Here is a 24,819-nt window from a genome sequence, read left to right as displayed (position 1 = left end):
CCCCTAGGAGGGAGCGAGGCCCCGCCCCCTGTCGCCCCCAAGCGCCGGCAGGAGTCCAGGCTCCGCCGACCTTGGACCAGCCTCCTGCCGCAGCCGGGACACGGGGACGCCCAGTCCCCTCCGAGGGCTGTGGTGCGGAAGGAATGAGATAAAGGATGAGGAAAGCACCTCATAAACTGAAAACGGCAGGACAAAGGTCGGCGCGCCGTGCGGGCACTGCTGCCTCGGGCCCTTTGGCACGGGATGAAGGGCTGGGCCGCGGGCAGCTCTCCTCCCCAGCAGACCCTCCGGGCCGCGTCTCACCGCCGGTGCCTCCTTCGGGGCTGAAGAAGCTGATGGAGGCGGAGGGTCCTGGGCGGGCTTGGGGTCCCGGAGGTGTGCTGTGGTCCCGGGGCTCCTGCCCACTCTCAGAAGGGACTCAGGCAACGTGGGTGACCCTTTGGGAGCGCGAGGACCCCAGATAACACGGGCGGAGAGGTCAGCACAGCGCCCGCACTTGGTCATTTTCAAGAAATGAGGCGACTATTAGGCCAGGACCCCCGATAAAGCAGCCGCGGGGAAGTGAGGACTGCTCCTAGCCCCCAGGCCCTGTCCTCCTGAGTGAGCCCCACGCACACACGTGCACACGCACACACCAGCACACACCTGTTTTTCTCAGATCCCTTTCTTACCCGCATCCCTTTGGTGAATAATCTGATATTTCTAAGACAGCTAAACAGCCTTGCAAACACACAAAATGGCTTTTTAAAGTGCTCCCCGGAACTCGAGGCCTCAGACTGAAGGAACTCCGCTCTGGGAGATGTTCTGCACGAGGACCCCCCACCCACAGCCCCACCTGAACCCAGATGTGTCATTCTGTGCAGACAGAGCAGCACCTTCGGGAGTCTGCCGAGGACACCGTCAGAGGAGCCCCAACCCTGGAGAAGCCTCTGGGGAGACGGCAGGGAGCACGGCTGAGTCCCCAGGGAGCCGAGCCTCCCTCTGCGCCTGTGACCCGGGCTGTCAGTCTCCGTCGTGGGGAGGGGGCCGCGCGGCGGCAGCGGTGCCCGCGGTGCCACACAGACCAGGCCAGGCGTTCCTCCTCCCCCGAGTCCTCAAGCACTCATCTCGCTTTGTTTGCTTTTCCCTCCGCAAGATCATAACTCCGATTCCACGTCCGACAACGAAAGCTTGGATTCATCTCACAGATACTCAGCTTGCAGCCAGCTTGGCTGGAATGCACATCTGCTCCACAAGGCCAGACACGCAATTCCAGACTCCTTAGTGGACGCCAGGGCACGGCGGCCTGACAGCGGGGCAGCGGGCTGCAGAGGCCTGGCTCGGCCCAGGTCGCCCCGCTGGTGCCTCGTGGCGGCAGGACAGCCCAAGCTCCAGGGAAGGATCACCCGTCCCCTCACTCTCCCCCAACCTCAGCCTCCACCTTCACCTGCAGCCGGCAGACCCCTGCCCTGGTCCCCTTTCCCAGCCCCATTGCCCACATCCGGGCCAGAGCTCTAGACTTTAGTATACAGGTAGCTAAGACAAAGGTTAGAAAAAGCCCAGAAGGCACTTTATTGGAGGTCTCTGCCCCCATTCACAGGAGGAGGGAGCCAGGAGCCCCGTCCCAAGGGTCCCGGCACTGCCCTGCTCCTCACTGGTCCACAGAGGGCCTAGAACAGTCAGTGTGGCCACCAGCACCTGGTGAGGGAGGGGCGGGAGGGGAATGTCTTAGAAAAAATAGATCTCTATGTACATATCTGTATTTATAGCACATAAATTACGGAGTGCTCTGACCCCCGCCCGCGGAGTCCAAGCACTGAGTGGGGAGTGGGAAGCCAGTCCAGAAAGAGGGGGCCCTTCTCCGGGCCCAGGGCCCCCAGCCTTCTCAGCCCGCTCCGGCCTCTGTAGGAGGGAGGTGTCCGCCACTGGGGTCTGATTTGGTCTGACGCGGCCCAGACAGAAGGAGCCGCGAGCGCAGCTACAGCCAGCACACAAGTGGCCTCAAACACCAGGCTTGTAATTCCAAGAGGAGAACAGAGAGCAGAGGCCACCTGCCCCAGATGCCAGGATGATGGCCGACAGAAGCCAGAGCCTCAGCTTCTCTCCACGGCGCAGGGCGCATGCCCAGGCGTCCTGGTGGTCCCCTCCGGGGGCTGCAGCCTCAGGTCCGAGCTTTGGTCGCAGGGCCGGTCCGACCCTCAGTTCCTATGCCCGGCCACCTCCTCCTCCTTCCAGCCGCTGGAGTTTTTGCCAAACTTGTAGACAAGCCGCCGGCCGTCCACCCGCTCCAGGATCTCCCGTTTGTAGTAGTACCTGAGGGGAGAAGGGTGGTCAGAGGTGCCCAGGCAGGGGCCCGCCTGCCAGGAATCCTCAGGTGACCTGCCCCGCTGGGCTGCAGCCCGGCCGACCTGGGCCCGAGCCACTTCCTGCACCGAGGAGCCTCTGCTCCTTCGCCCTGCTCTGTCCCGCGCACCGGGCCATGCCCTGGCTTCTGTGTGGCTTTCGCCTCTGTCCTGGGCCCATCACGAAGCCACGCGATTTTAGGGTTGAGGAAACCTTAGCGATGGTCTGCGAGAAAACCAAGGTCCAGAGACAGGCAACTTAATGGCTTCAATGGTGTGGGCCTCGGCTACTGCCCTTTTTACCACCAAGGGCCTTTCTTAGGACGAGCCTTGCAGGCGACACAAAGAAATGCGGTCAGACCGAATTCAGCGTGTGCTGCGGGCCAGCCAGGCTCCCACAGAGTCCACGAGGTGGCCAGACCCCGTAGTTCTCGCTGCAAGGGACTCACAGCCGCCGGAACGGGGAGGTTCTGATGGTGCCGGCGCCGCGCTGCACGGGACTCACAGCCGCCGGAAGGGGGAGGTTCTGATGGTGCCGGCGCCACGCTGCACGGGACTCACAGCCGCCGGAAGGGGGAGGTTCCGACGGCGCCGGCGCCGTGTCGCCCGCTCACCTCATGGCCCGGCTCAGCTTCTCGTAGGTCATGCTGCTGTTCTTCTTCTTCTGGCCCCAGAGCTGGGCCACGGCCTCCGAGCGCAGGAACTTGAAGACGCCCTCTTGCCGGTTCTCCCACTTCATGAGGCCCTCGTTGAGCTCCGGGTGGATGAGGATGTCGCGGATGAACTCCCACAGGTGGGTGCCTCTGGGGGCTGCAAGGCCAGGCTCCATCAGTCAGCGGCCCAGGCGACCCCTGACCCCCACGACTGCTGCCCATCCCGGCGCACAGCCTACTGGCGGCTGCCTCCCTCCTGGCCTCCCCCACGGGACAGCTGGGGAAGCTCCAGGAAGACCACGTCTCGCACGGCACAGAGGTTTAACTCGCTCAGGTACTCATCAAATGTCTGGCTGGGATACAAGAGCGGTTGAGACATGGGACCGCATTGAGGGGCTCACAGTTTCGAGGGGTCATGGTAAAAAAGCAGATACAGCAAAAGGTGGTGAGAGCTTAGCAGGTGCAGGACCACAGAGCTGGCCCCGGCCTGGGGGACAAGGGGACGGCTTCCCGGGAAGAATGACCCCAGGAAGCAAACAGGCCCAGTGTGTGTGGGAGGGGCTGCACGTGCAGATGAGAAGGAGCTGCGGGGGCCCACGCAAGGGCCAAGGCCAGGGGGCAGGGACTTGGTGGGTGGAAGGGCCACCCCTGCGTGGCCCTCGGTGGACGGGCCGTCCAGCGGCCGAGCCACTGTCCCTGCCTGCGCCTGCCCAGCACCCGCCAGCAAGTGTGTCCCTCAGGCAGGACGAGGGGTGGGCAGGAAGCCTGGACCCCAGCGCCACCCTTCCTGCAGCCCCCGTGGCTCCACCGCCACATGCACCATGAAGGACCAGCCAGGCCCTGCCACCGGGCAGTGACCACGCGCACCCTGGCTCCGTGCACAGGAACATGTAGAGGGCCCAGCTCAGGAGAGAGGACCCCCCGGCCCCACCACGGCCCCCAGCCGTGCAGGGTCCCCCTCACCGTGCAGGGCCCCCCAGCCGTGCAGGGTCCCCCTCACCGTGCAGGGCCCCCCCGCCGTGCAGGGCCCCCCCGCCGTGCAGGGTCCCCCTCACCGTGCAGGGCCCCCCAGCCGTGCAGGGCCCCCTCTCACCCTGCTTGCTCTTCTTGCCCTCTAGACACTCCCGGGAGTCTTTACTCAGCTTTCGGGGCCGGCCCCGTTTCCGCTTCCCATGCTTAAGATCCCCCTTCTTGTAGTCGGGAAAGCCGTCTGTGGGGAGAGGTGGAAGGTCAGGAGAGGGAGGGATGGGGGCTGCTGGGGGACAACCCCCCTCCAGGAAAACCCTGAGGGGGTGGGGGCAGGGGGCCAGCCCCTGAGCACTGCCAGAGGAACACCCACGGGGACCAGGAGGTTCCCTCCGCTCACCCCCAGAGAAGAGCTTGCTGTCCAGGGCGTCCAGGTCCACGTCGCTTCCACCGGAGTCTGAGGCCTGGGGGCTCTGAGACGCGCCAGTCCCTGGAGGGGCGGGCCAGAGTGAGCCCCTTCCGGTCCTCCCAGAAAGCCCGGGGTCTAGTGCGGGGCGCCAGTGCTCAGGGCATCTGGGGAGGGGAGGCTCACCTGCGGTGGAGACGTCAGAGCTGCCCGGGGAGGGGGCCCCCGTGCCGAAGCTGCCCGGGTAGAAGGGGCTGGCCTGTCTGCAGTCCTCAAGCATCTCCGGGGCAAAGGGGCTTCCCTGGTCTGGGGGGAGGTGAGAGTTCAGAGGGGGCCCTGACTCTCCCAGCTGGGGGTGTGGGGCAGAGAGGGGACAGGACAGGCTAGGGGGGTTGAGAGAAGGGGCTCTCACCCAAGGGGCCCTGGTCCCCCAGGGGTTCCAGAAGCGCCATGCTGTCCTTCTCCAGAAGCTCCATGATCCAGCTGAGCTCGTCGGGGAAGCTGGAAGCTGATGAGAAGGGGGTCAGAGCCCAGGGGTCTCCCCTCCCCTCCCTGGGGCTCTCTCCCTGGTGGTGCCCTCGGGCCAGTCCCCAGACCAGCCTCCCTAACTGAGGAGGGGGCGGGGCAGGAGGCGGGCTCCCCTCCAGGACTCACTGAGGTCCCACAGCTGGGAGTAGAGCTGGTCCCCCAGGGGCCCGAAGACCAGGCGCAGCTCCTCAGGGGCGCAGCGGCAGAGCGCAGCCCCGTCCATGTCACAGCGCGAGAGGTCAATGGTGCTGGCGTCATACTTGTGCTTCTCCACTTGGTAGCTGATCCAGTCCAGGACCTGGGCCTTGGACCAGAGCTGGGGCTGCTCTCCCAACCAGCTGGCCTTCTCTGCAAGGGGCCGGCACAGCGATAGGTCAGCCCCCTTCTGGGGCCAGCTGGGGATTCCGGGGGTCCCGCCTGGACTCTCAGAGCACCCAGCCAGGAGCAGGGCGGGCGGCGGTGCTCACAGCACCCCGGCCAGCACCCCCGCCAGGCACAGCCCCCAAATCCTAACACCCCAGCTTCTTACAGCTCACCCCAGCCCTCCCCCTGCCCGATCCCCCACTTGTCCCAGGCTCTTAGGCGGACGTCTCCCCCTCCCCAAACGCCCAGCCCCTCCTGAGACCCACCTGTGCCCTCCAGGGGCACCTGCGGGCTGCTGAGCGCCAGCACCAGGTCATCGGCCCCGAAGGCGGCGGCAGGGGGAACAGAGGCCAGATTGGGGTCATCCGAGCTGTACATCGTACTGAAGTAGGTGCTAAAAATGTTGCTAATCTCACAGGTTGCAGCCATGAGGCTACCTGGGAAGGGAGGGCAAGGCCGGTGAGAGCCAGGGACCCAAGGGCGTGAAGGTCAACATCTCGTAGGACACCCTCTCCTCAAGACGGGCTCCAGGGTCTCAGAGCCCAGGGGACGGAGGGTGTGCTGGTGGGGGGCACAAGGCCTCCCGCTGGGCTCCCTCCTCTGCCCTCCTGGGCCCACGAGTGGGACCTGCAGTCGTGGCCACTCTGTCCTTTGCAGGGACAGGCTCTCGGGCCCTCAGGACACCGCCCAGCCCTGCAACTCCTGCTTGGGCAGGCTCAGAACCAAGCTCCACCGGCCCCTCCCCAATCCCCCCGGGGCCAGGCGGGGGAATGTGACAGGCGGGGGTCCTACCTTGGCGGCCGAGGGTGTGGCAGGCGGGTTTAGGGGCAGCAGGCGGAGGAAATCCAGGGAGAAAGCCCCGCCAGGTAGCGCTGACACGCAGGCCGCGCTCCCACCGCTGCGCTAAGTAGAAGCTGCGAGCTCCGCCCGCGCCCGGGCCTTTATAGGCACCCGCGGTAACCTGAGCTGGTGGCTCATTGGTCGAGGGGATTTCCTGGCCTTTAGACTGGGCTCCTGGCCCCAGGTGATTTGCATATTTTGTGCCACTTGGCCGGGATCCAGGCCGGCGGTGCTGGGAAATCAGGCCCGGCTGGTTTAATGATTGTCAGGGTCTGTCATCCCGCACCCTCTGGGGTTGGGCACAGGGCAGTGGCCTGGGCGGGTGGCAGGTGGACGCTGGGTGGGCATCTGCACTTTCGGCCACCTTTGGCTCAGGAAATTCCTCTGGGGGGGGCCAAGCCAAGGATGGGCTGAAGCAGGGAGGGGCAGGGAATCTGGGTCAGAACTGGGTCAGGAAGGCTCCTGGCCCCCAAACGTCTGCGGGTCTGAGGACAAGGGGGCCTAGCAGGGAGGGAAGATATGGAGGTTTGGGGATCTTTCCCGTGACGCCCGGGATTCGGGCTGGAAGGCTCTCCAGACACCAGGCAACGTTCACGGCCTGCCAGCCTTGCCCAGGGCCCCAGCGTCCCCGGCCACAGGGCCGCCACTGGCACCCACTTAGTTGGCAACGCCTTGGCATCCTTTGCCTGCCGGACGCCATCCAAGCATCAGAGTCACTGCAGCCCCCTCTGCAGGACCTGGCTCTGCTCCAAAGAACTTACCCCGCCCCTGGCAGAGCCCACTGCGTGGGGCTGCCGAGGGAGGGGCCGGACCCACGTGGACGTGTTTACCCCTCTATCTGGCCTCCATCTAATCGCCACGCACACGGCTCAGCAGCACCTACCTGCTGCCCTCTAGCGTCAGAGGCCCGGCTACCTGGGCTGGCTCAGCGCTCATCAGGGGCCAGGCCACGTTAGCAGGGCTCCGTCTAACCCTTGTGAGAATCCTCAGGGTGTGTGGTGATCCCCGTTTTACAGACGAGCAGGTGGCAGCTCGAGGGTTGAAGACTTGCCCAGGCCACGCGGAGCTAGTTAAGTGGGGCTGAGGTTTAAATCCCCCAATTGGCGCTCCTTCCAGAGGCCCTCACCCTCCCTGTGGGCAAGGCAACCCCTCCTACCCGGGTCTCCTCCACGATCTCAGCCCTAACCACAAGGGCCATGTACCGCTGACCACAGAGGCCTGCGTAGGGACGGCACAGGCTGGCGAGGGGGCACAGACGGGTCCTGGGGCCTCTTCCGTTTCCCATCCATGAAGACAAGGCCCTTTGGACTTACTGATCCCTCAGATCTTTATGCATCAAAGATGCAGCATCTGAGCATCTCTTTCCCCTCCTCCTTGGTTAATGCCAAGGTCCTGGGAGGCCCAGCCTCAAGGGAAAGGCCACGCCCCAGCCCCCCTTCCTTTAACCCTCTGTAGGACTAAGAGGTTTGTCTCAGGAATCTGCCTCTCGTCCGGGGTCTGACACTGCTGGGTGCCCCGCAGAGCGGAGGGCGTTAAGGTCCAGGGTCCCTCCCACGGGCCACGGCGGGGAGCCGAGCTCTGGGGCAGCAGCTCCCCAGCCCTTCAGGGGCCTCCCCCACAGCCCGAGGCACGCCCTCTACCCTGTCCCTCGCCCTGGAATGTGGGAGAACCAGCTCCAGCTCCAGACGGCTCACGTGCTCCCCGCCAGCCCTCCGAGAGCACCTGGCTGGGAGAGGGCTGTGGAGGGGGCAGGAGAGGCGCTGTCGCAGGCCCACCTGGCGGGACAGCGGGGGACACAGCTCAGGACGCCTGGCTGTGAAGCTGACTCAGGCTCCGGCTGCGGAAGTGGTCCCGTGGGGCCCCTTGGCGCCCCAGGGTCTGCACGGAACCAGGAAGGACACCGCTGGGCGCAGAGCTGAGCGGCTGGGCACCGAGCAGGGCGCGGGAGGCGTCTGGCCGGCCCCCGGTTGTCCCCACCTGTAACAGCGGCCAGGAGCAGCCAGGAGCCAGCGCCCGCGTCCTCGCTCCCACGGTGCAGGGCGTGCTGGGAGGTCTGCGCCGCCCGCCCGCCGGGCAGCCAGCCACCAGGGAGACCCTGAATCTAGGAAAACAAAGATCCTGAAATACTTCTGTGCGACCTCCCCTCGCCCCACACCCCACCCCAAGTCGCTAACTGCCTAGATCCCCACGTGGAAATCAGAGCTTAGTGCCAGGTTCTGAACTGACTCTACTACAGACCACACGGAGCCCGTCACCCAGGACCGGGGAGGGCAAGGCCCCGCGAGGCCCACGGATGGCGAGAGGCTGCAGAAAGAGCACTCCAGTGCGCGCTTATTAGCAGCAACGGTAAAGAGGAAGGGGCGGGCGGGACGCTGCACGGAGGGATGCGGCTCAAAGAGGCGGCCTCCGTGCCCTCTGTTTTGCACATGCTCCTGTGGGAACCCCACCTCCTCCAGCCCAGGCTCCTTAGGAACAGGGAGCCAGCGTCCTGCTCTGGGTCTCCCCCTAACCTGCTCAGAACAGAGAGCGGGACCTGGAAGAAGGGATTTCACAGTCACCAAGATACTTTTCACTTTATTTATTAAAATAATGATTAAACCTGAAAAAGGAATCACCAGAAATCAGCCCTTTGCACAGTACTTCAAGAATCAGCAAAAAAAAAAAAAGAAAGAAAGAAAGAAAAGAAAAGAGAGAGTAAAGAAAATCCTTCCTGCTTTTCCCAAGACCCAGGCGGGGAGGGCGAAGCCTGCCGCCCACCCAGCCCAGAGAGTATGGAGGTTCCTGGTCGCACAACGGGTCCAGAGCCGTCCAGTCAGAGCAGAAGCCCAGAGTCCCAAACACCAAGGCCAGAGAACAGGTTACCCCACGGGGACGTGAACTTGGGAGGCTGATGAGAACTGGAATTGGCAGTCTGCAGACACAGAGGCCACAGTGGGAGCCCCTAGCTGCCCAGGGGCGCCACGATCTGCTGGACGTAGTGGACCACATTGCTGTGGAGGTGGGAGGCCGTGGCCGCGAAGGTCTCCTTGGCGAGGGTCTGGGCGGCCTCACTGCCCCCCATCATGGCGTGGTAGAGTGGGAGGGTGTACTTCTGCTTCCCCTGCAAGAGACGTGCGTGCTCGAGGCCCGTCAGCCTGCACGGTGGTCTGCAGCCCCCAGCCCCTGCCCTGGGCCCATCTGACAGCCTCGTGATCAGGGGCCAAAAGGGACACGGGTATCACTGCTGGAATGAGAGGCTTCCTAGACGTGAGGGCTTGTGTTCCAGAATCTTCTTGGCAGCCAAAGCTCCACGCGGCTAGGTGTCGGTATTCACCCTCCTGGAGACGTCTACACTCAACAAAACCGAGTAGGGGGCTGGCACATGGGAGACTCCAAACTTTCAGAGCTCTAAGTGGTCAGGCACCAAGGCAACAGCTCACGGCAAAGGCTGCAAAGCCTAAGCCTAAACCAGGGCCCCAGAAGGGCCGCCTGCAGCCGAGCAGAAGGAAACCCGCACCTTCACGTCAGCGCGAGACGGCCACACCTGACACCCAGAGGCTGGGAAGCCTTCAGGGGCTCGAGAACCTGCCAGCAGGTACCTGCCAACAGGTGAGGGAGTCTGCGCGTGGCCTGTCCACAGCCCGGCTCTGGAATCTCGTGGAATGGTTCATCCTGAGGGCCGTGGGCCCCTCCCCGGCAGGGCAGCGCTCCCGGTGACCTGGGTCCAGCAGGCCTCTGGACCCTCCCAGGCCACCGGCTTCCCCCAGAGGAGGAGCCTACAATCGCACCTTCACTCACCTCTCCTGGTCTCCGGCCTCTCCCAGAGACCAGCCCCGCTGTCGCATGACCGTCCCTGCCTCGGGTCAGTGCCGGTTGGCTCTCTCCCCACAGGCCTCCCCGGCTGACCTGCAGGAGCTCCCGGGCCGGGGCTTCTCCCCCAGGGCGGCACCACAGCCTGCTCACAGGACCCCGCCAGGCCCTTCGGCCCTGCTCCCGAGAGGGCGGTCCGAGAGGCCCTGCTTGCCATGTGCAGAAGGGGCACAGGCAGGTGGCGGTCACCCACCTGGCTGTGCAGGAAGTCCCTCACTTTCCAGAAGTCCTCCTGGTGGTCGTTCTTGAGGACAATCTGGCCCCATCGCAGCCGTAGCTCCGCGTTCTGGGCACTCGAGATCTTCGGGTACGTCTCTCCAAGTTTTTTCACGTTCCCTGGAGAAAAGAAACGGGTCATTAGTGACTTCGCCAGCACACCATGAGCTAAGGCGGCCATGTGTCCGAGGGCACCCGGAGGAACTTCAGGGAGGCTGCCGACCACCCTCTTCCTGCTTCTTCAGGCCCGAGGGGGTCAGGCCTCGTCTCGACTTTGCTGTAATTCCCACGGCTCTTCCTCCAACCTTCCCTTAATACAGACTGCCTGTGGTCACCCCACTAAAGCCTGCGCACCTGCCTCAGATATCCCACCGCCAACCTGCTACACGTCAGCTTGCTCTGTCTTTCTGAGTTAACACCCCTTGGTGAATACTACTTCTGGCTGAGAAGCAACAAAGCATGTGTGCCGAAGAGCTGCGGCCCAGCAGGCCCGGACCCCAGCCCCACGTCTACTGGCTGTGGGATCTGTTTGTGCCCCGGGTTCGCTCCCCAGTCCCTGGGGTCACAGAGCAGCGACGAGGATCAGATGGCGTCAGAGCCAGGGGAGCTTGGAAGAATGACCTGCACGAGGTGAGGACTCCACGAGCACCAGGCTTTACGATTTCCCGCCCCCCGGCACTCGCGCGGGCACCTGCATCCCTCCGCCGACGCGCTCCTTGCCCCGGGCTTCCGTCCACCCGCCTTCCCATGCCCCGCAGCCACCTGGGACGAGCGTCACAAGTCTGTCTCCCTCCAACCTTGAAGAAACAACCCACTGTTTCTCACCGGGAGGGAGAGGGGATTTCTGGAGGATCTTATCCAGGAAATAAACCAGCTGGTAGGTCTTCCAGGCAGAGGTGGACACGGCCTCAATGGCCCCCACGTCCAGCTCCTCGGCCGCCCACAGCTGAGCCAGCTCCTCAGCTGGCCTCATGAGGGAGTCCCCGGGGGAGAGGTCAGGGAGGTAGGGGGGCCAGCCCGGGGTGTTCAGCCAGCGATCAAATTCAAATCCTGTTTGGCAGAAGTAGAGAAGATTCCGTCAGAATTCCCCAGCAGCATCACGGTCCGCCTGCCCAGGCAGCGCCCGAGACCTCGAGCCTCCGTCCATCCTAAGCTCTCCCCCGACGACGGCACCACTGCCCCGCACGGTCATCCGCTCCACAGGGCCCCAGCCAGCGTGATGCCTAGACGCCGTCTCATGGACCTGGCCGCCCCTTTCCACGTGAGCGTGTTCTGTGCTGCAAATCAGCCGTAGAGCCACGTGCACAGACACGGCCCAGCCCCCACGACCAGAACGGCCGTGCTGATGCCCCTGGGCTCCGGAGCCAGCTGCCTGGGGTCCTGCCCGGCCCCACCCCTCACTAGCTGGCAGGACGGCGCCCAGCATGGAGCAGGAAGTGGGGACACATCTAACGAGCTGCCTGGCCCGCGACGGGCCGTGCTCGCCCTCTCTTAGGAAGCAGGCCTCTCACGCGCTCCCCAGGCAGGGCCGCTGCCCCATTCCTGCCCTGGGAGCCCCTTGGGGCAGGGGCAGGCCTGGGCAGAGCTAAGGGTCTGACTACGTGTGTCCAGGAACGGGGAGACCAGAGGACAGAGAGGGGCAGAAGAGCAGAGTGGGGAAAGGGGGCCAGGGGGTGAGCGAGCTCCTCCTGTGGGACAGAGCCTGGGCCCCTGGGCCTGCCCCAAAACGCCGCCCCCAGGGGGCGCACCTCAGCCCCCCCCCCCAAGGCGTGGACCAGACCCCACCCTCCACGACCACCTGGAAGCGGTGGGCCGGCTCCTCTGCTCACCCGGGATGGAATCCACCCTCCTTCTCTTCAGCTCAGGGAAATAGTCCAAGAAGAATTCCAGAAAGTCATCAGCTAGGACACTTTGGAACTTAAACTCATCCACGTAGGCCTGTGAGGAGGGAGGCACGGTCGGTCACCCAGAGCCCCCGGCAGCGGGGCCCCCGCTCGTCTCCCCTCACCTCAGAGCTGAGGTACCTTGAGGAAATCGTCAAACTGGTCCTGGTCACCCACCAGGTGGGCCAGGTAGGAGACAAAGCAGAAGCCTTTCTCGTAGGGGGTCTCGTTGTAAGTATCGTCTGGGTCGACACCTGCAGAGAAAGCTCTGGATTCAAAGAGTAGCCACGGAAGAGACCGGAATTCAGCTTCCCACGCACAGCAAGGCCACGAACGTTCCGGGCCCATCCTGGCCTCTCTCGAGGGACTTGAAGATGGACCCAGTGGGAGGACAAAGAAAGCAGGCTCGGGGGATCGCGGCTGCCCCCTGCCCGGGGCGCTGTGCTCGGGGGGCCCTTCCACCCAACGCCTTCCCAGCCCCACGGGTCACCCACAGGCGCTGCGCCTGCCCAGACCGGGGCGGGGTGGGTTCTGTGCACGTTCTGGAGTAAACAGAACTGACTGCCCGACTACAGGAAGTTCATGGTCAGAGTCAGAGGCATCGAGGAACACGCGCTTCAACTGCACAGGAAGGTTTAAGTTAGTCACACGTGGGACTGAAGAAAAATCTTAGGAAACAAAAACCCATGACCTCAGAGCAGTCACGAGCTTTCTGGTGCTGGGTCACGCCCTCGGTGAGGGGAGGGCGACCTCGCTCTAGAAACGCCGCGGGGCTGAGCTGACCATGGACCAGGGGCGGCAAAGGGACGAGTAAGTGACAGGGACCCAGACGCACAGAGCATCTCGGAGTCGCTCAGGAGCGGCCTGGGGGCTCCTCCCTCCCGAGGGGGGATCCAGGTGTGCCCAGCCCGACGGGGGCTGGGCGGCGGCCAGAGCAGCCCCCACCTGGCTCGATCTTCACGCGCAGCTTGTTCAGCGGGTGCTCCTCGCCCGTGACGTCCATGTGCTGCCGAAGCAGAGCCCGCCCGGTGGCGGCTTCCAAGCAGGTGTAGGCGGGTCCTGCGCGACAGGAAAGCGGCTGGCACCCCCCGCGGTGCCCACGAGGCCCCGAAAAGAGGACGGAGGCCCCAAGCCCGGGGGTGGCACTCCCCAGGCACGGCGGGCGCGGGGGCTGTGGACGGCTGACTCCTCAGCCTGCCCCGCCCACACCACCCCTCTGACAGTGAGTGACCTTTCCCTTCAGCATGTTGTTATCTGTGGAGACGGTAATTTGATCTCCCACGAAAATAGAATCTCTTCATCTGAGTGTTCTGTCAGACAAGAGAAACTGTCACCCAAGATTTTTCTAGCATCTGAGTCTCCTTCTGGCTCTAAAGACGACTGAGGGAGGGAATCCCCCGGCAGTGCAGTGGTTAGGACTGCGCGCTTTCACTGCGGAGGGCCCGGGTTCAATCCCGGGTCGGGGAACGAAGATCCCACATGCCATGGGAAAGAAAGAACAACAACTGAGGGGACAGGGTTGGGGAGGGCCCGGGTGTGTACCAGCCACCGCCGCCACTCGCGAGATGCTCTGATCTGGGCCAGTGACGCCCCCCCCCCCCGCCCCTGCCAGCCTCAGCGCCCTCAGGCGCACACACGGTGCACACGAACAGCTGCGTGCGGGAGTCCGAGCGGCCGGTACACTACTGCTTTACGTACTCTGGATGAAAGTGTAAACTTGGGAAGCAGGAGACAATGTATGCCAAACAAAACAAAAAGCCTTGAAAATGTTCAGGTCCTGAAATGATGTTTCTAGAAATTTGTCTTTACTGAAATCATCTGAGACGCACATGAACCTATGTAAAGATGTCTGTCAGAATATTATTTCGTTTGAAAATTGAAAACAACCTAACAACTGGAGGTTGACTGAATAAATTATGAAGCCTCCATACTCTGGAGCTGTAGAAGAAAATTTAATGACTTGGGGAAATGTTTATTATATTAAAAAAAAGGCAGTTCTAAAACCATGTACAGTCTGATGATACGCACACACACATGTAGAAAAATGTTTGAAAGGATAACCATCGATTACCTCTGAACAGTGAGATTACAGATAAGTATTTTTGTGTGTGCTTTTCCACTGGTGCCAAAATAGATTTTGATCAGAGAAATAATAAACATAACAAAAGCACCTGATACACCATGGCTTTTCAACATGGAGATTGTGTTGATAATGTATTACATTTTATTTTTTGGCTGTGCTACGTGGTTTACGGGATCTTAGTTCCCTGACCAGGGATCGAACCCATGGCCTTGCCAGTGAAAGCGCGCAGTCCTAACCACTGGACCGCCAGGGAATTCCCGAGAATGTATTTGAAAAGCACAGCTGGGCTCAATTTGAGGGTCTGCCCTCACCTGCTAAGTGGCTGAGGGACATTTCCTATCCTCTCTGAGTCGCAGTGGACTCACACGTAAAATGGGAATAACAGTATCTCCACGCAGCCGCCGGGAAGGTGGTACGTGACAGAGCTGGTACAAAACAGGTGTTCAATCCAAGGTGATGGGGACAGTGATCTGACGACTCGCTCATTAAGCGAACTGGTACCTGGGCGACCAGCCCGGGCCGCTCTCGCCCAGGCGAAGCACAGGGAAGCTTCAGCCCCAGCGGGAGGCACGTCCACCGCTAGCTCATCCCGCCGTGTCATTTTCGAGACTCCCTCTGCCCCCAGCCCCTGCTGATGTGTGACATGCAGTGAGGTGGGCACAGTTACTTACGTGTAACTTGGTCTCGAGTTGCCCTCCCTGGCTGTCACGGGCTCACTGCACTACCCCCTCCTCCCTTCACTCCCCAGAAGGAGCCTTGCAGGCCCAGGACCGGAGGCAGGTCCTCAGGGGCGGCTCACCAAACAGGACGGTGGAAATCCTCCTCTGGGCGTACATGGTGAAGCCTTCGTTCAGCCAGAACTCCCCCCAGTTGGCGTTGGTGACCAGGTTCCCAAACCAGCTGTGGGCGATCTCGTGGATGATGACGTCGGCCAAGGAGCGGTCCCCCGCCAGCAGGCAGGGGGTGACGAAGGTCAGGCAGGGGTTCTCCATCCCTCCAAATGGGAAGGACGGGGGCATGAAGAGCACATCGTACCTGCCAGAGGCAGGCTGCCGTGAGGGGCCCAGCTGCATCCGGGCTACTGACGGGGGTGGCGGCACGGCACAGCGAGCCGGTCCTCAGCCCTGCCCCCGCCCCCGGCCCACTGGGCCTCCCTCCCAGGCCCCTCACAGTGGGCACGCGCTTGACTCCATCACACCCAGCTCCCCAAAGGCCCACGTGGGTCACACAGACCTAATGGAGCCTCTTATCTAGGGGACCTCAAGTCTGAAGATGACAAAGAGAAAACGGGTACGGAGCTGCTTCCAGCAACAGGAAAGACAAGTCAGCCACGTCCCCGACAGCGCATCCCCATCTCCACCCCGGCAACTGCTGGCACGGGCACGCCTCTGTCCCCGCAATGCCTGCCCTCCCAGGCCCCTCCTTGGCCACAGCGGATGAGGCCTGGCTTATCTCCTCCCCCCTCCCCTACGCCCCCCGGATCAGGGCCGGGGAGCGGGGAGGGCCGGCTCACTGTAACAACAGAGACATGAGAGTCCACGTGATACCACACCTTCCCCAAACGTAGGGTCCGAAAAGCTTCTCTCCCGTTGCCAAGAACTCTTCTATGACCCCGTCATACTCCTCCTTAGCAGCTGCGATGAGGCAGGGCTCGGCCCACACCCAGCTCCTGGAGACAAGGGCGCAGAGAAGGCAGCACTGTGCTCAGAGGCCACGGCGGGACCCGTCCTGAAAGCACGTGCACCAACTGAGGGGGGGGCGGGGGGCTCCTGCAGGCGACAGGCTCTCCCCCCGCCCAGCCTCAGTCCCCATCTGCAAGGTGCGCGGTAAGGAGACGAGATGGGTGTGAAGACCCTTCATACAGTGGCTCAGGTAGGAAATGCTGGTGTACCTCCGGAGAGATTAGAAAGGATTCTCACAACCGAATCTTTAGAATTGAAAGACACTTGAGAGATAAACCAATTCACATTAACAGAAAAGTGGTAACCGCCTTCACTCTTCGGACAGGCAGGCGGACCTACTTGCTTTCAAATGGTCTAGTAAAAACCCCCACAGATCCACACGAAAGCAAACCTAGTACAGCAACACGGATGGGCAGACAGGTGCTCAAAGCATCATTCCTTCAATGTCCTGCAGGAATTTCCAATTATGAAATTTTCACAGTAAAAAGATGAGGAAACAGAGGTAAGGGGGGAAAAAAAAATCAAGAAGATCCAGTGCAAAGGAAGCCAAGGCTGAAAGGGGATGGGAGGGACCGAGACCATTCTCGGGGTTCAAGGACGAGCTGACCCCAGGTTCAGGGGCCCTGCAGCCGAAGGCTGTGTCAAGGCCCCTCGATGCTCCACAGAGCGTTCCCTACACGGACATCCTCAGTCGGGGGACAGACGGCCAAGTGGGTGGGTGCGAGGCCAGGACGAAGAGAGCTTCCTTTCGGCAGAACTTCGGGGACTGTTCTAGCAGGAGGGGGAGCAGGGCGACCCGCGTCGGGGGTCCCAGCAGCAAAAGCAGGAGCCTCGTAGCGGGAAGGAAGCCGCACGTGCAGGCGAGGAACCACCGGGGTCTGGGGTGACCAGAGTCCAAGGTCTGATGGGGGTAGGTTGGGGGTGGGAGAGGCCCCAAGCTCGGGGCACAAAGGGCTTCAGATGCCACGTGACACAGCTGCCCCTGCAGAGCGCAGGGGGCGACACCATCAGACTGTGTCTAGGGAGCTGTGGACACAGGAAACATGCTCAATACGAGGGGGCGTGAGCTTTCCCAGGCACAGCCGGGGGCGAGGACCGAACCTGGGGCACCTGCGCCCAGGGCAGCCAGACCCCCAAGGAGCCCAGCGAGGACCGGCCAGGAGGGCCCGGGATCGGGAAGTGGAGGCCAAGGGCACATCCTCGAGTCCCTGCACCTTCCACGCTGAGCAACGGCCTCTCACCTCAGGAGCTTCAGCGAGTTTAGGGGACGGGACTCCAGGGGTGGAGAGGAAAGAGCCAGTTGGCCAGTTGTGGGTGGGGGCCGCAGGTCTGAAGACGGGACTAGACGATGAAGCAAAGCCCAGAGGACGGGGGTGGGGGTGAGTCAACGGGTCAGGTGAAGACTGGCTTTAACAAAGAAAGGACCTGTCGTCGCGGTCCAGACGGACGAATGTGGGGATGAGAGCAGACGGAGGGACCTTGGACGTGCAGGACACAATCGTACCCGACAGACCAAACATCTCCACAAAGCAGAGCCGAGACCCTGTGCTTGGAGGGAGGGGCCGGCGTCTGAAAGGAAAACTGGAGAGACGGTTTAAGGGGCGCGAGATGCAAAGGTGAGTGAAAGACGGCTGAGCGCACGGAAACCTCTCAAACGCCTGCATCACCTTTTCTCTCGTTCCAGCTTCTCACCAAGAAACCAGAAATGTGAACGGGTACCACGCACAGCTTCATTATTTTCTCCATCTCTCAAAAGAGAGACGCTGAATGGAGAAAGGTGCTGAGTGGAGAAAGCGGATGGCAGGAGCCCGGGGCAGATGGGCGGCAGCAGGACACGCCGGAGGGCCTGGGGTGTGGGCGAGAGATGACCAGTCACCACCCAGGCAGGAGAGAAGTCCCGGGAGAGGCTGCCGCCCGCCCGGGAGCAAGCATCGCCCTAAGGGCGAGGCGCAGGCACAGCGGGACGTGGTAGGAGTGAGGCCCCCAGAGGGCGAAGGTCAGCAGGAGGGGCAGAGAATGAAGGCCTACATGCAGCTGGAGGTTTCTGATCCCGCCCGGTTCACAGCGATACCCAAGTCCAGGCCTGGGATGCAGGGTGCGGCCGTGAGTGGGAATGGGGGTCGGGGGGGGGGGTGGTGTGGGGAGAAGGCAGAGGAGGTAGAGAAGCCCTCAGGCCACCCTCAACCCAGGAGAAACCCACATGGAGAAAAAGGGCACCGGGCTGAGAATAAGACCCCAGCACAGAGTCCAAGTCCCCAGGCACTACTCTGAGCTGCTCCATCCCCAGCCAGGGCACCACAAATAACAAAGGCCTTCAGCCCTGTCCTCAGCGACAACGGGCTAGGCCGCGGACGCCCACGACATTTCCGCCAGCACACAGATTTCTGTCAAAGAAACCAGGATGCTCTCAGTCAAGCTGGAATCTCATCACCAGGATTCTAGGGGCAAAAAGCACGGGATCTGCAACAGAAACCCTTGCCTCTGAATTCCAGTTCTACCAACCACGTGACTGCACAAGGCTCTTTACCAAAGCCCCAGTTTCTCAACTGCAAACTGGAGACAGCAATACGTCCCTCAGTGTTGCCTGTAAGGGTTAGAAGGGACCGTACATAAAGGGGCCCCTGGGGATGTCCGCCAGTCTCTCCTGGCCAGGGTCTTCCCCCTGAGGTAACGGGGACTAGATGGAAGATCTTCCTACGCGGCAGACTCCCTCAAGACCCTCCGATGTGACCCAGGAGGCAAGGACTGTCCACCTGACGGGGGACTGGAGTAAGTCATCAGCACCAGTAAAACGGGTTCTGTCACCTGGATTAACGTACTGTGTCGTCACTTCAGTACAAAGGGTTGAAAAAACCTCCGTGATCCAGTGTATTTAGAATAGACTGTTCTCTCATTTCCCCTTAGTAGCTCCTACTCCTACTAACAGAACCTCAGCAAGAGTAAACACCCTAAAAGACGTTCCTCCCCTTGTCTGTTTTCCATGCTCGCAGGTCACCTACTGCCCTGTCCACCAGGAAGGGACCCCTCGTCTCTCAGGGCTGGTGCTCTCCTGAGCGCGTGGCTGGAAGCAGATGCCAACGGGGCCCCACCCATCTCTCCCTCTGATCTCACGGCCCTGGCGCCACTGCTGAGCCCAGTTGTGAAGCCCGAGGCATGTAGCCAATCCAGCACCTCCAGGGGCTGAGGGCCCGGCAGAGAGAAGGACCGCAGCGGGGCCAGGAAGAGCCACGGCTTCACATCCAAACCGACCCTCTCACTTTTCAGGACTATGCTACGCTGGTGGGTAAGATGACAGCCAGGAAAAACCTGTGCTCCTGGTCAAATTTCTTTTTCAGGAAACCGTACAAAATCCTTATTTATCTCCACTAAACCCATCTCACTTCACGGAGGCCCCTCTGCCAACACAGGTCCAGGCCTCTGTGTCTGGAGCAGACAGACAGGCGGCTTCCCCGGGCCTCTCCAGAGGGAGACAGAGAGATCAAGGCCGTACATTTCCAGGACTCAAGCGCCAGAGAAAATAGGGAGATTTGCTACAAAGATAAAAAAGCAACTATAGTAGCAAGAAGATAATTTAGACCTTAAAGATGCTAATAAAGATCATCTAAAACTGCTGCTGGAGCTCCCACCTCCCTCTGAAGGTGGCCCAGGACCGCAGCCACTGCAGGACCGACGGTCTCAGCGCAGACACGGGAGGAAGGCAGGAGGGAGGGGGAGGAAAGGACACATCCTCTGGCCATTCAGGCCGCGCCCTGTCCCGCAGAAAGGTCCCGGGCTCGGGAGGCTCCGACGTGACCCCAAGGGCCACCCCAGGAGGTCCGCTCGCTGGTCAGAGGCCTCCGTGCTCAGAGGTCGGTTCACTCTTGCCTGCGGGGTCTCGGTCTCCTACCTGGGTCCGACTTCAGCCGAAACCAGATCTCCGATGGCCAAAGCTATCAGATAGGACGGGATGGGCTGACACATCCGGAAGAAGAACTTATTTGGCCCTCTCTTCTCCCAGGTGTTGGCACTCATCACAGCTGTGAAGCCATCTGGGACCTGACAAGAGAGAAGGCTCAGGAGATTTCGCCTGGACAGAGTCTGCCCTTGATCAGCTAGAAGGGCGGCATGGCCAGCAACCCGCGTGGTGACGGCAGCGGCCTGGGGTCCACCTTGGGAAGCACAGAGGCTTCAACAAACTGAACTTGTGCCAAACTGATGGGATTTAGCACAGATCAAATTTCTGCAGGTGGAGGAGTTTTTCAGAGGTACCCCCCAATGGAGGTAATAATCTACCACCTGAAACATGACCTGATAGAAGTGAACTTTTCAGTCCCAAGGGCAGGTACATTTGCTCTCAGCCTGCTTCACCTCAATAAGAGCAGAGTACGTGCACTTCACCGCGGGAGTGTCGAAGCAGGGGAAGAAGGACCGGTTCAGGACAGCCTGGCCCTGCGTGTAGACGAACGGCTTCCTCTTTCCTGCTGTCTGCTCCGGAGCCAACCAGCAAACCTAAGAGGAGGCAAGACCCTTTGGGAACTGACATCCTGCACAAGCACAGCGCGGCCGGGCGGAGCTGGCCGGAGGGGAGGCTTGAGGTGACCCTCGGGATCCTCCGCCCGCCAGTCCAGCTCAGACTGCGACGCTCTGGAGTCCAGGCCGAGGTCTGACGTCCACTTCCCAGGGTGGACAGCACCAAAGGGCCACCCCTCAGTGTGTCCCATGGGCCGTCTCAAGCATTCCTGGGGTGGCCTCCGACCCCCTGGTCCTGCCTCCCTCCTCTGTCCCCCGCGCTGTAGTAACTTCTCACCAAAAAACAAATACTGAAGAAGCTGTTCTTGAACTTGTGATAAAAGACACAGAAAAGCAGAAGCTAATAGCAAGGAGTCTGATTAATGCGTGTTCTCCATCCCTCCAATCTGCCCTTTCAGAATAAACGTGTTTTACATTATAGGCATTGGCTATGATTCTTGTCTTCTGTCAGCCCTTAATCAAGAGCACATTTGAACGATTTTTACAAACCCAAATCCTGCCCACAGCGAAGAGAAGTTCACCTGTAACACAGATGCCACCGCGGGGGGTGAGGAGGGTGTGTGTCAGCACCGCACACCACGGAGAGGTTAGAACAGGGTCAGGTGACTCCAGGAGGGTTTCATAGGGGAAGCAAAACTCCCTGGCTGGACCTTCAAAAGTGGGCAGGATTTAGATGGCAGGAAGGAAGGGAGGAGAGTCCCTCCAGGAGGTGGGCAGCAGCATGAGGACGGCGCGGGGGAGTGCAGCTTCCGGCAGAGGTGGGCACCCACCCGGCAGCTGTGATGAAGGGCTTTGAGCACAGAGGCACTTGAGACCAATTTTCTCCCCCCTGGGAACTACACTCAAGGACGAGAACATTCCCTGAGGTGTCTCTTGTTCTTTTTAAAATTAATTATGAATTAATTTGGCTGCGTGGGGTCTTAGTTGCGGCACGCGGGCTTCCCTCTAGTTGTGGTGCATGGGCTTAGTTGCCCCGCGGCATGTGGGATCTCAGTTCCCCGACCAGGGATGGAACCCACGTCCCCTGCACTGGAAGGCAGATTCGTAACTACCGGACCACCAGGGAAGTCCTGAGACCAATTTTTAAGAGGCACAAGGGAGACACAATGGGATGCTGGGGTTTTCTTTGCTTGAGAATGTGTGCGTGCGTGTGTGTGTGTGTGTGTGTGTGTGTGTGTGTGTGTGTGATGAGTCTCGTTCCAGAGTCCAGTACAGACGGAAGCAGGGGAGAGAGAGGAACGTCCTGGTGCAGAAACCCAACAAGCTCTGCCTCATCCCGGAGACCGGAGGTACATTTGCACAGCAAATAAATGTACCGGAGGTATATTTGCACAGCAGCCATAAATCCTGTCAATACTGTTGCCCTCAATGCGACGTTACAAAAATGACACCTTATCTCTGTGAACTTCTGCTCAGTTTTGCTGCGAAACCGGAACTGTTCTAAAAAATAGTCTATGAAAAACAAACAAACCCCCATAACCCCAGTCTAATCATGAGAAAAACAACAGACAAATTCCAATAGAGGGTATCACACTCCTGCAGGCTATCACGGTCACCACAACAGGAACGTCTGAGAAACTGTCACAGCCAAGAGGAGCCAAAGGAGACGTGACAGCGGAACACACAGTGGATTTCTGGATGGGACCCTGGAGCAGAAAAAGACACATTAAAAACTAAGGTTGTGGACTTCTCTGGCGGTCCAGTTGTTATAACTCCGTGCGTCCACTGCAGGGGGCAAGGGTTCCATCCCTGGTTGGGGACCTATGCTCCCACATGGCATGCCGTGCGGCCAAAAAAATAAAATGAAATAAATTAAAACAAAAAACTAAGGTTGCTGTACACCTGAAACTTACACAACATTGTAAATCAACTATACTCCAATATAAAATAAAAATTTAAAAAACACTAATAATACCTTGTACATGAAAGTCGCTCAATAAATATCCGTTATTATTTTTTAAAAAAACTAAGGAAATCTGGAAAAACTGTGGATCCCAGTTTATAATAAAGTATCAATACTGTCTCATTAACTGGAACAAATGTATCCCACTTGTAAAACACCAGTAAAGGGTAAACAGTGTGTGTGTGGAAGCGGCTTGTGGAGACTCTGTACTATCTGCTCAGTTTTCCTGGTAATCTAGACGCCTATCTATCTATTTAGGCTGCGCCAGGTCTTAGTTGCGGCACGCAGGATCTTCGTTGTGGCATGCGGGATCTTTAGTTGCGGCATGCAGGTGGGATCTAGTTCCTTGACCAGGGATCGAACCCGGGCCGCCTGCATTGGCAGCACGGAGTCTTAGCCACTGGACCACCAGGGAAGTCCTCTACACAGCTTTTTAAAAAATAAATCCTATTAATGAAAACAACTGTAATGAGTTGGCAGTGAGAGGTACCAGGCACAGTACTAGGACTTTACATAAAGACAACTCATGTAGCTATCGTCAGGCTTAGCTCAATAAACACTGGACTATCATCCCCTCAACCACAATTCCTTCTCGTCATCTTTGCTTGAGTTTTCTTTGGTTCTCGGCTTTGTTTTATTGACATGAAGAGAAGAAAATGAAGGAGGCTGGCAGGACACACACTATAGACTCCAAGTCAGGGAGATGCTGCGACCCACGGTGTCCAAGGTGAGAGCCCTCCCTGGGACGGTGGCAATGAGAGGAAGGAACAGGCACAGTGCCACCAGTGCAGCCTTCACAGGGCAAAGGGCAGTTCTTCATCAAGTGTGTATCTCTGCCACCACGTCTTAAATGAAAGCTATTTAGTTCCAATATTTAATTTGGGGTGCCACTTTTGTTAGGCACACCCAGGAGGGCCTAATTTTTCCACTCATCCTATTTAATTTCTGCCCCAAACCAGGAACCAAAATATACTAGAGCAACCAAACACATTTCCAGATGGCATGTTATCCCTAGAAGTCCCCGGGTTTCTCCTCTGCCTTAGAGGTCAGTCTACATTGCTTTGGACTTTAATTTTTTAAACAAGTTCTATCATAAGGTTCATTTACTTCCCGAATGGTGAAAGATGGAAACAACTGCCCTTGGAGCGAGCTGCAACAGCAAAAGGGGAAGTGCAACCAAATAAGCAAGCTTCCATGGTAGGCAGGCAGCCCGCTGAGACCTGTAGCACACCCCATCCAAGAAAGGACTGGCAGCCACGCCCGGACATTCACAGATGTGGACACATGACCTTCCCCTTTCTGATCGCCAACATTTGCCGCCCCCCGCCCCCCAGTTAAGATTTGAGTCAACCAACAGTGAGAAAGCCAAGTTATTACAAAGCCTGGTGCACCCTAATTCTGGTTCTCACTTTTACTCAGATTTTTTTGTTCATCAAATCCAGGACTTCGCAGGAGGAAACACTACTAACTGCCCAGTTTCGAGCTGTTCCAGCCCGAGGCATTAGGAGGGCACCTGGAACAAAGGACTGAGTCAGCAGCGGGTAACCAGCCAGCACTGTCAGGCCGCCCTAGAGGACAGCGGAGCAGCTCATCACCAGGGCCCAGCCTAGGCCGAGCGCAGCGACAACCCTAAGTTCTGTTCGTGAACCGTCTGCTGCCCAGCCTGGAGGAGGTGACCTCCTCGGTGCCGTGGGAGGCAAGGGTGGGGGGAGCATCTGGATGAGGATGGGGCGGAGGGATGGGAGGGGAGGTGGGAGGGGATGAGGGGGGCGCATCTGCACGAGGAGGGGCGGGAGGAGGGGCCGGCGCGGGGCTGGGGCACTCACCCCGGGTCCTTCGCCGACGCGGTAGGTGAGCTGCACCCGCAGGCGCTCGCCGGCGATGCAGGGCTGCGGGAAGCGCACGCACAGGGCCTGGCCGTAGTGCGAGAAGGGCCGCGTGCACACCGGCAACGGCTCCGGCTCCGGCTCCGGCCCCGGCTGCCCCGCGTCCGGCCGCTCCCGCCGCAGAGCCGCCGCCGTCACCTCCACGCACGGGTGCGAGTCCAGCCGCAGCTCCGCGGCGCCGCCGGGCTCCAGGCAGCGCAAGTCCAGCACCGCCGAGCCGCTCAGCCCGCGGCAGCCCGGGCCCGGCCCCGGAGGCCCGAACTCGGCCCGCAGGTCCAAGTGCAGGTGCAGCAGCTCGAAGGCGCGGAAGTTGGAGGCCGACGCCACGTCCTCGGCCTGCGCTGAGTGCAGCACCCGCCCGCCGGCCCCACGCCCGCTGCCCGCCATGGCCCCGCGCCGCCGCTGGAGCGGGCCGCCGCAGGCCCCGCCCCGCCGCGCAGGCCCCGCCCCGCCGCTTGTCGTGGTCCCCGGAGCTTCTGCAGCGCACCCGAGTGGGCCCCAACAGGCAGCGCTGGGCTCGCCCCGGCACTCAGCATGGCCACGCCCCAAAGCTCAGACTACGCCCCGCCGTTCGCCATGGCCCCCGTGCACTGGTGCAGGCCCCGCTCCTCAGACCACGCCCGGAACCGGCATGACCAAGCCACAAAGCTCAGACCACGCCCCGCAGCGCTGACCACGCCCCGCCGATTGCCAAGGCCCCGGTACAGCCGCACCCGGACCGTGCCGCCGGC

General features: G+C 60.6%; 2 protein-coding genes across 4 annotated transcripts; both read right to left on the bottom strand.

Annotated features, from left to right (window-relative positions):
* Nucleotides 1-1,527: 1,527 nt before the first annotated feature.
* On the bottom strand, nt 1,528-6,172 carry ELF3 (E74 like ETS transcription factor 3). Of its 2 annotated transcripts, XM_004285391.3 has the most exons (9): nt 6,030-6,172; nt 5,504-5,674; nt 5,001-5,222; nt 4,759-4,854; nt 4,533-4,652; nt 4,341-4,430; nt 4,068-4,184; nt 2,936-3,131; nt 1,528-2,292 (listed from the first exon to the last, which is right to left on the bottom strand). In XM_004285391.3, the coding sequence occupies exons 2-9, from the start codon at nt 5,664-5,666 to the stop codon at nt 2,178-2,180; spliced, it is 1,119 nt and encodes a 372-aa protein (XP_004285439.1). In that variant the 5' UTR covers nt 5,667-5,674; nt 6,030-6,172; the 3' UTR covers nt 1,528-2,177. The 2 variants fall into 2 exon arrangements, with proteins under 2 accessions (XP_004285439.1, XP_049551798.1); XM_049695841.1 differs by lacking the exon at nt 4,533-4,652.
* A 2,473-nt stretch (nt 6,173-8,645) lies between these two features.
* Nucleotides 8,646-24,714, bottom strand: RNPEP (arginyl aminopeptidase). 2 transcript variants are annotated; one of them, XM_004285392.4, is made up of 11 exons: nt 24,029-24,714; nt 20,138-20,278; nt 19,677-19,825; nt 15,661-15,777; nt 14,908-15,143; nt 12,971-13,084; nt 12,167-12,279; nt 11,972-12,080; nt 10,968-11,192; nt 10,120-10,262; nt 8,646-9,177 (listed from the first exon to the last, which is right to left on the bottom strand). In XM_004285392.4, exons 1-11 carry the CDS (start codon nt 24,473-24,475, stop codon nt 9,019-9,021), a joined length of 1,953 nt encoding a protein of 650 aa, XP_004285440.1. In that variant the 5' UTR covers nt 24,476-24,714; the 3' UTR covers nt 8,646-9,018. The 2 variants fall into 2 exon arrangements, with proteins under 2 accessions (XP_004285440.1, XP_033271812.1); XM_033415921.2 differs by lacking the exon at nt 24,029-24,714 and adding an exon at nt 21,663-21,915.
* Between the last annotated feature and the right edge of the window lie 105 nt (nt 24,715-24,819).

Source organism: Orcinus orca, chromosome 1 (genome assembly GCF_937001465.1).
Source record: "Orcinus orca chromosome 1, mOrcOrc1.1, whole genome shotgun sequence".
Taxonomy (NCBI): Eukaryota; Metazoa; Chordata; class Mammalia; order Artiodactyla; family Delphinidae; genus Orcinus; species Orcinus orca.
This window is presented reverse-complemented; position numbering and strand designations above follow the sequence as displayed.

Coding starts and splice junctions, on each gene's coding strand:
- ELF3 (XM_004285391.3), bottom strand. CDS start 5,666: ATGGCTGCAACCTGTGAGATTAGCAACATTTTTAGCACCTACTTCAGT. Junction 4,855..5,000: donor CTCCCAGCTGTGGGACCTCA/GTGAGTCCTGGA, acceptor CCTTCTCATCAG/CTTCCAGCTTCCCCGACGAG. Junction 2,293..2,935: donor AAGCTGAGCCGGGCCATGAG/GTGAGCGGGCGA, acceptor TTCTCCCCTCAG/GTACTACTACAAACGGGAGA.
- RNPEP (XM_004285392.4), bottom strand. CDS start 24,475: ATGGCGGGCAGCGGGCGTGGGGCCGGCGGGCGGGTGCTGCACTCAGCG. Junction 15,778..19,676: donor TCGGCTGAAGTCGGACCCAG/GTAGGAGACCGA, acceptor CCTTGTCTCCAG/GAGCTGGGTGTGGGCCGAGC. Junction 15,144..15,660: donor GGACCCTACGTTTGGGGAAG/GTGTGGTATCAC, acceptor TGCCTCTGGCAG/GTACGATGTGCTCTTCATGC.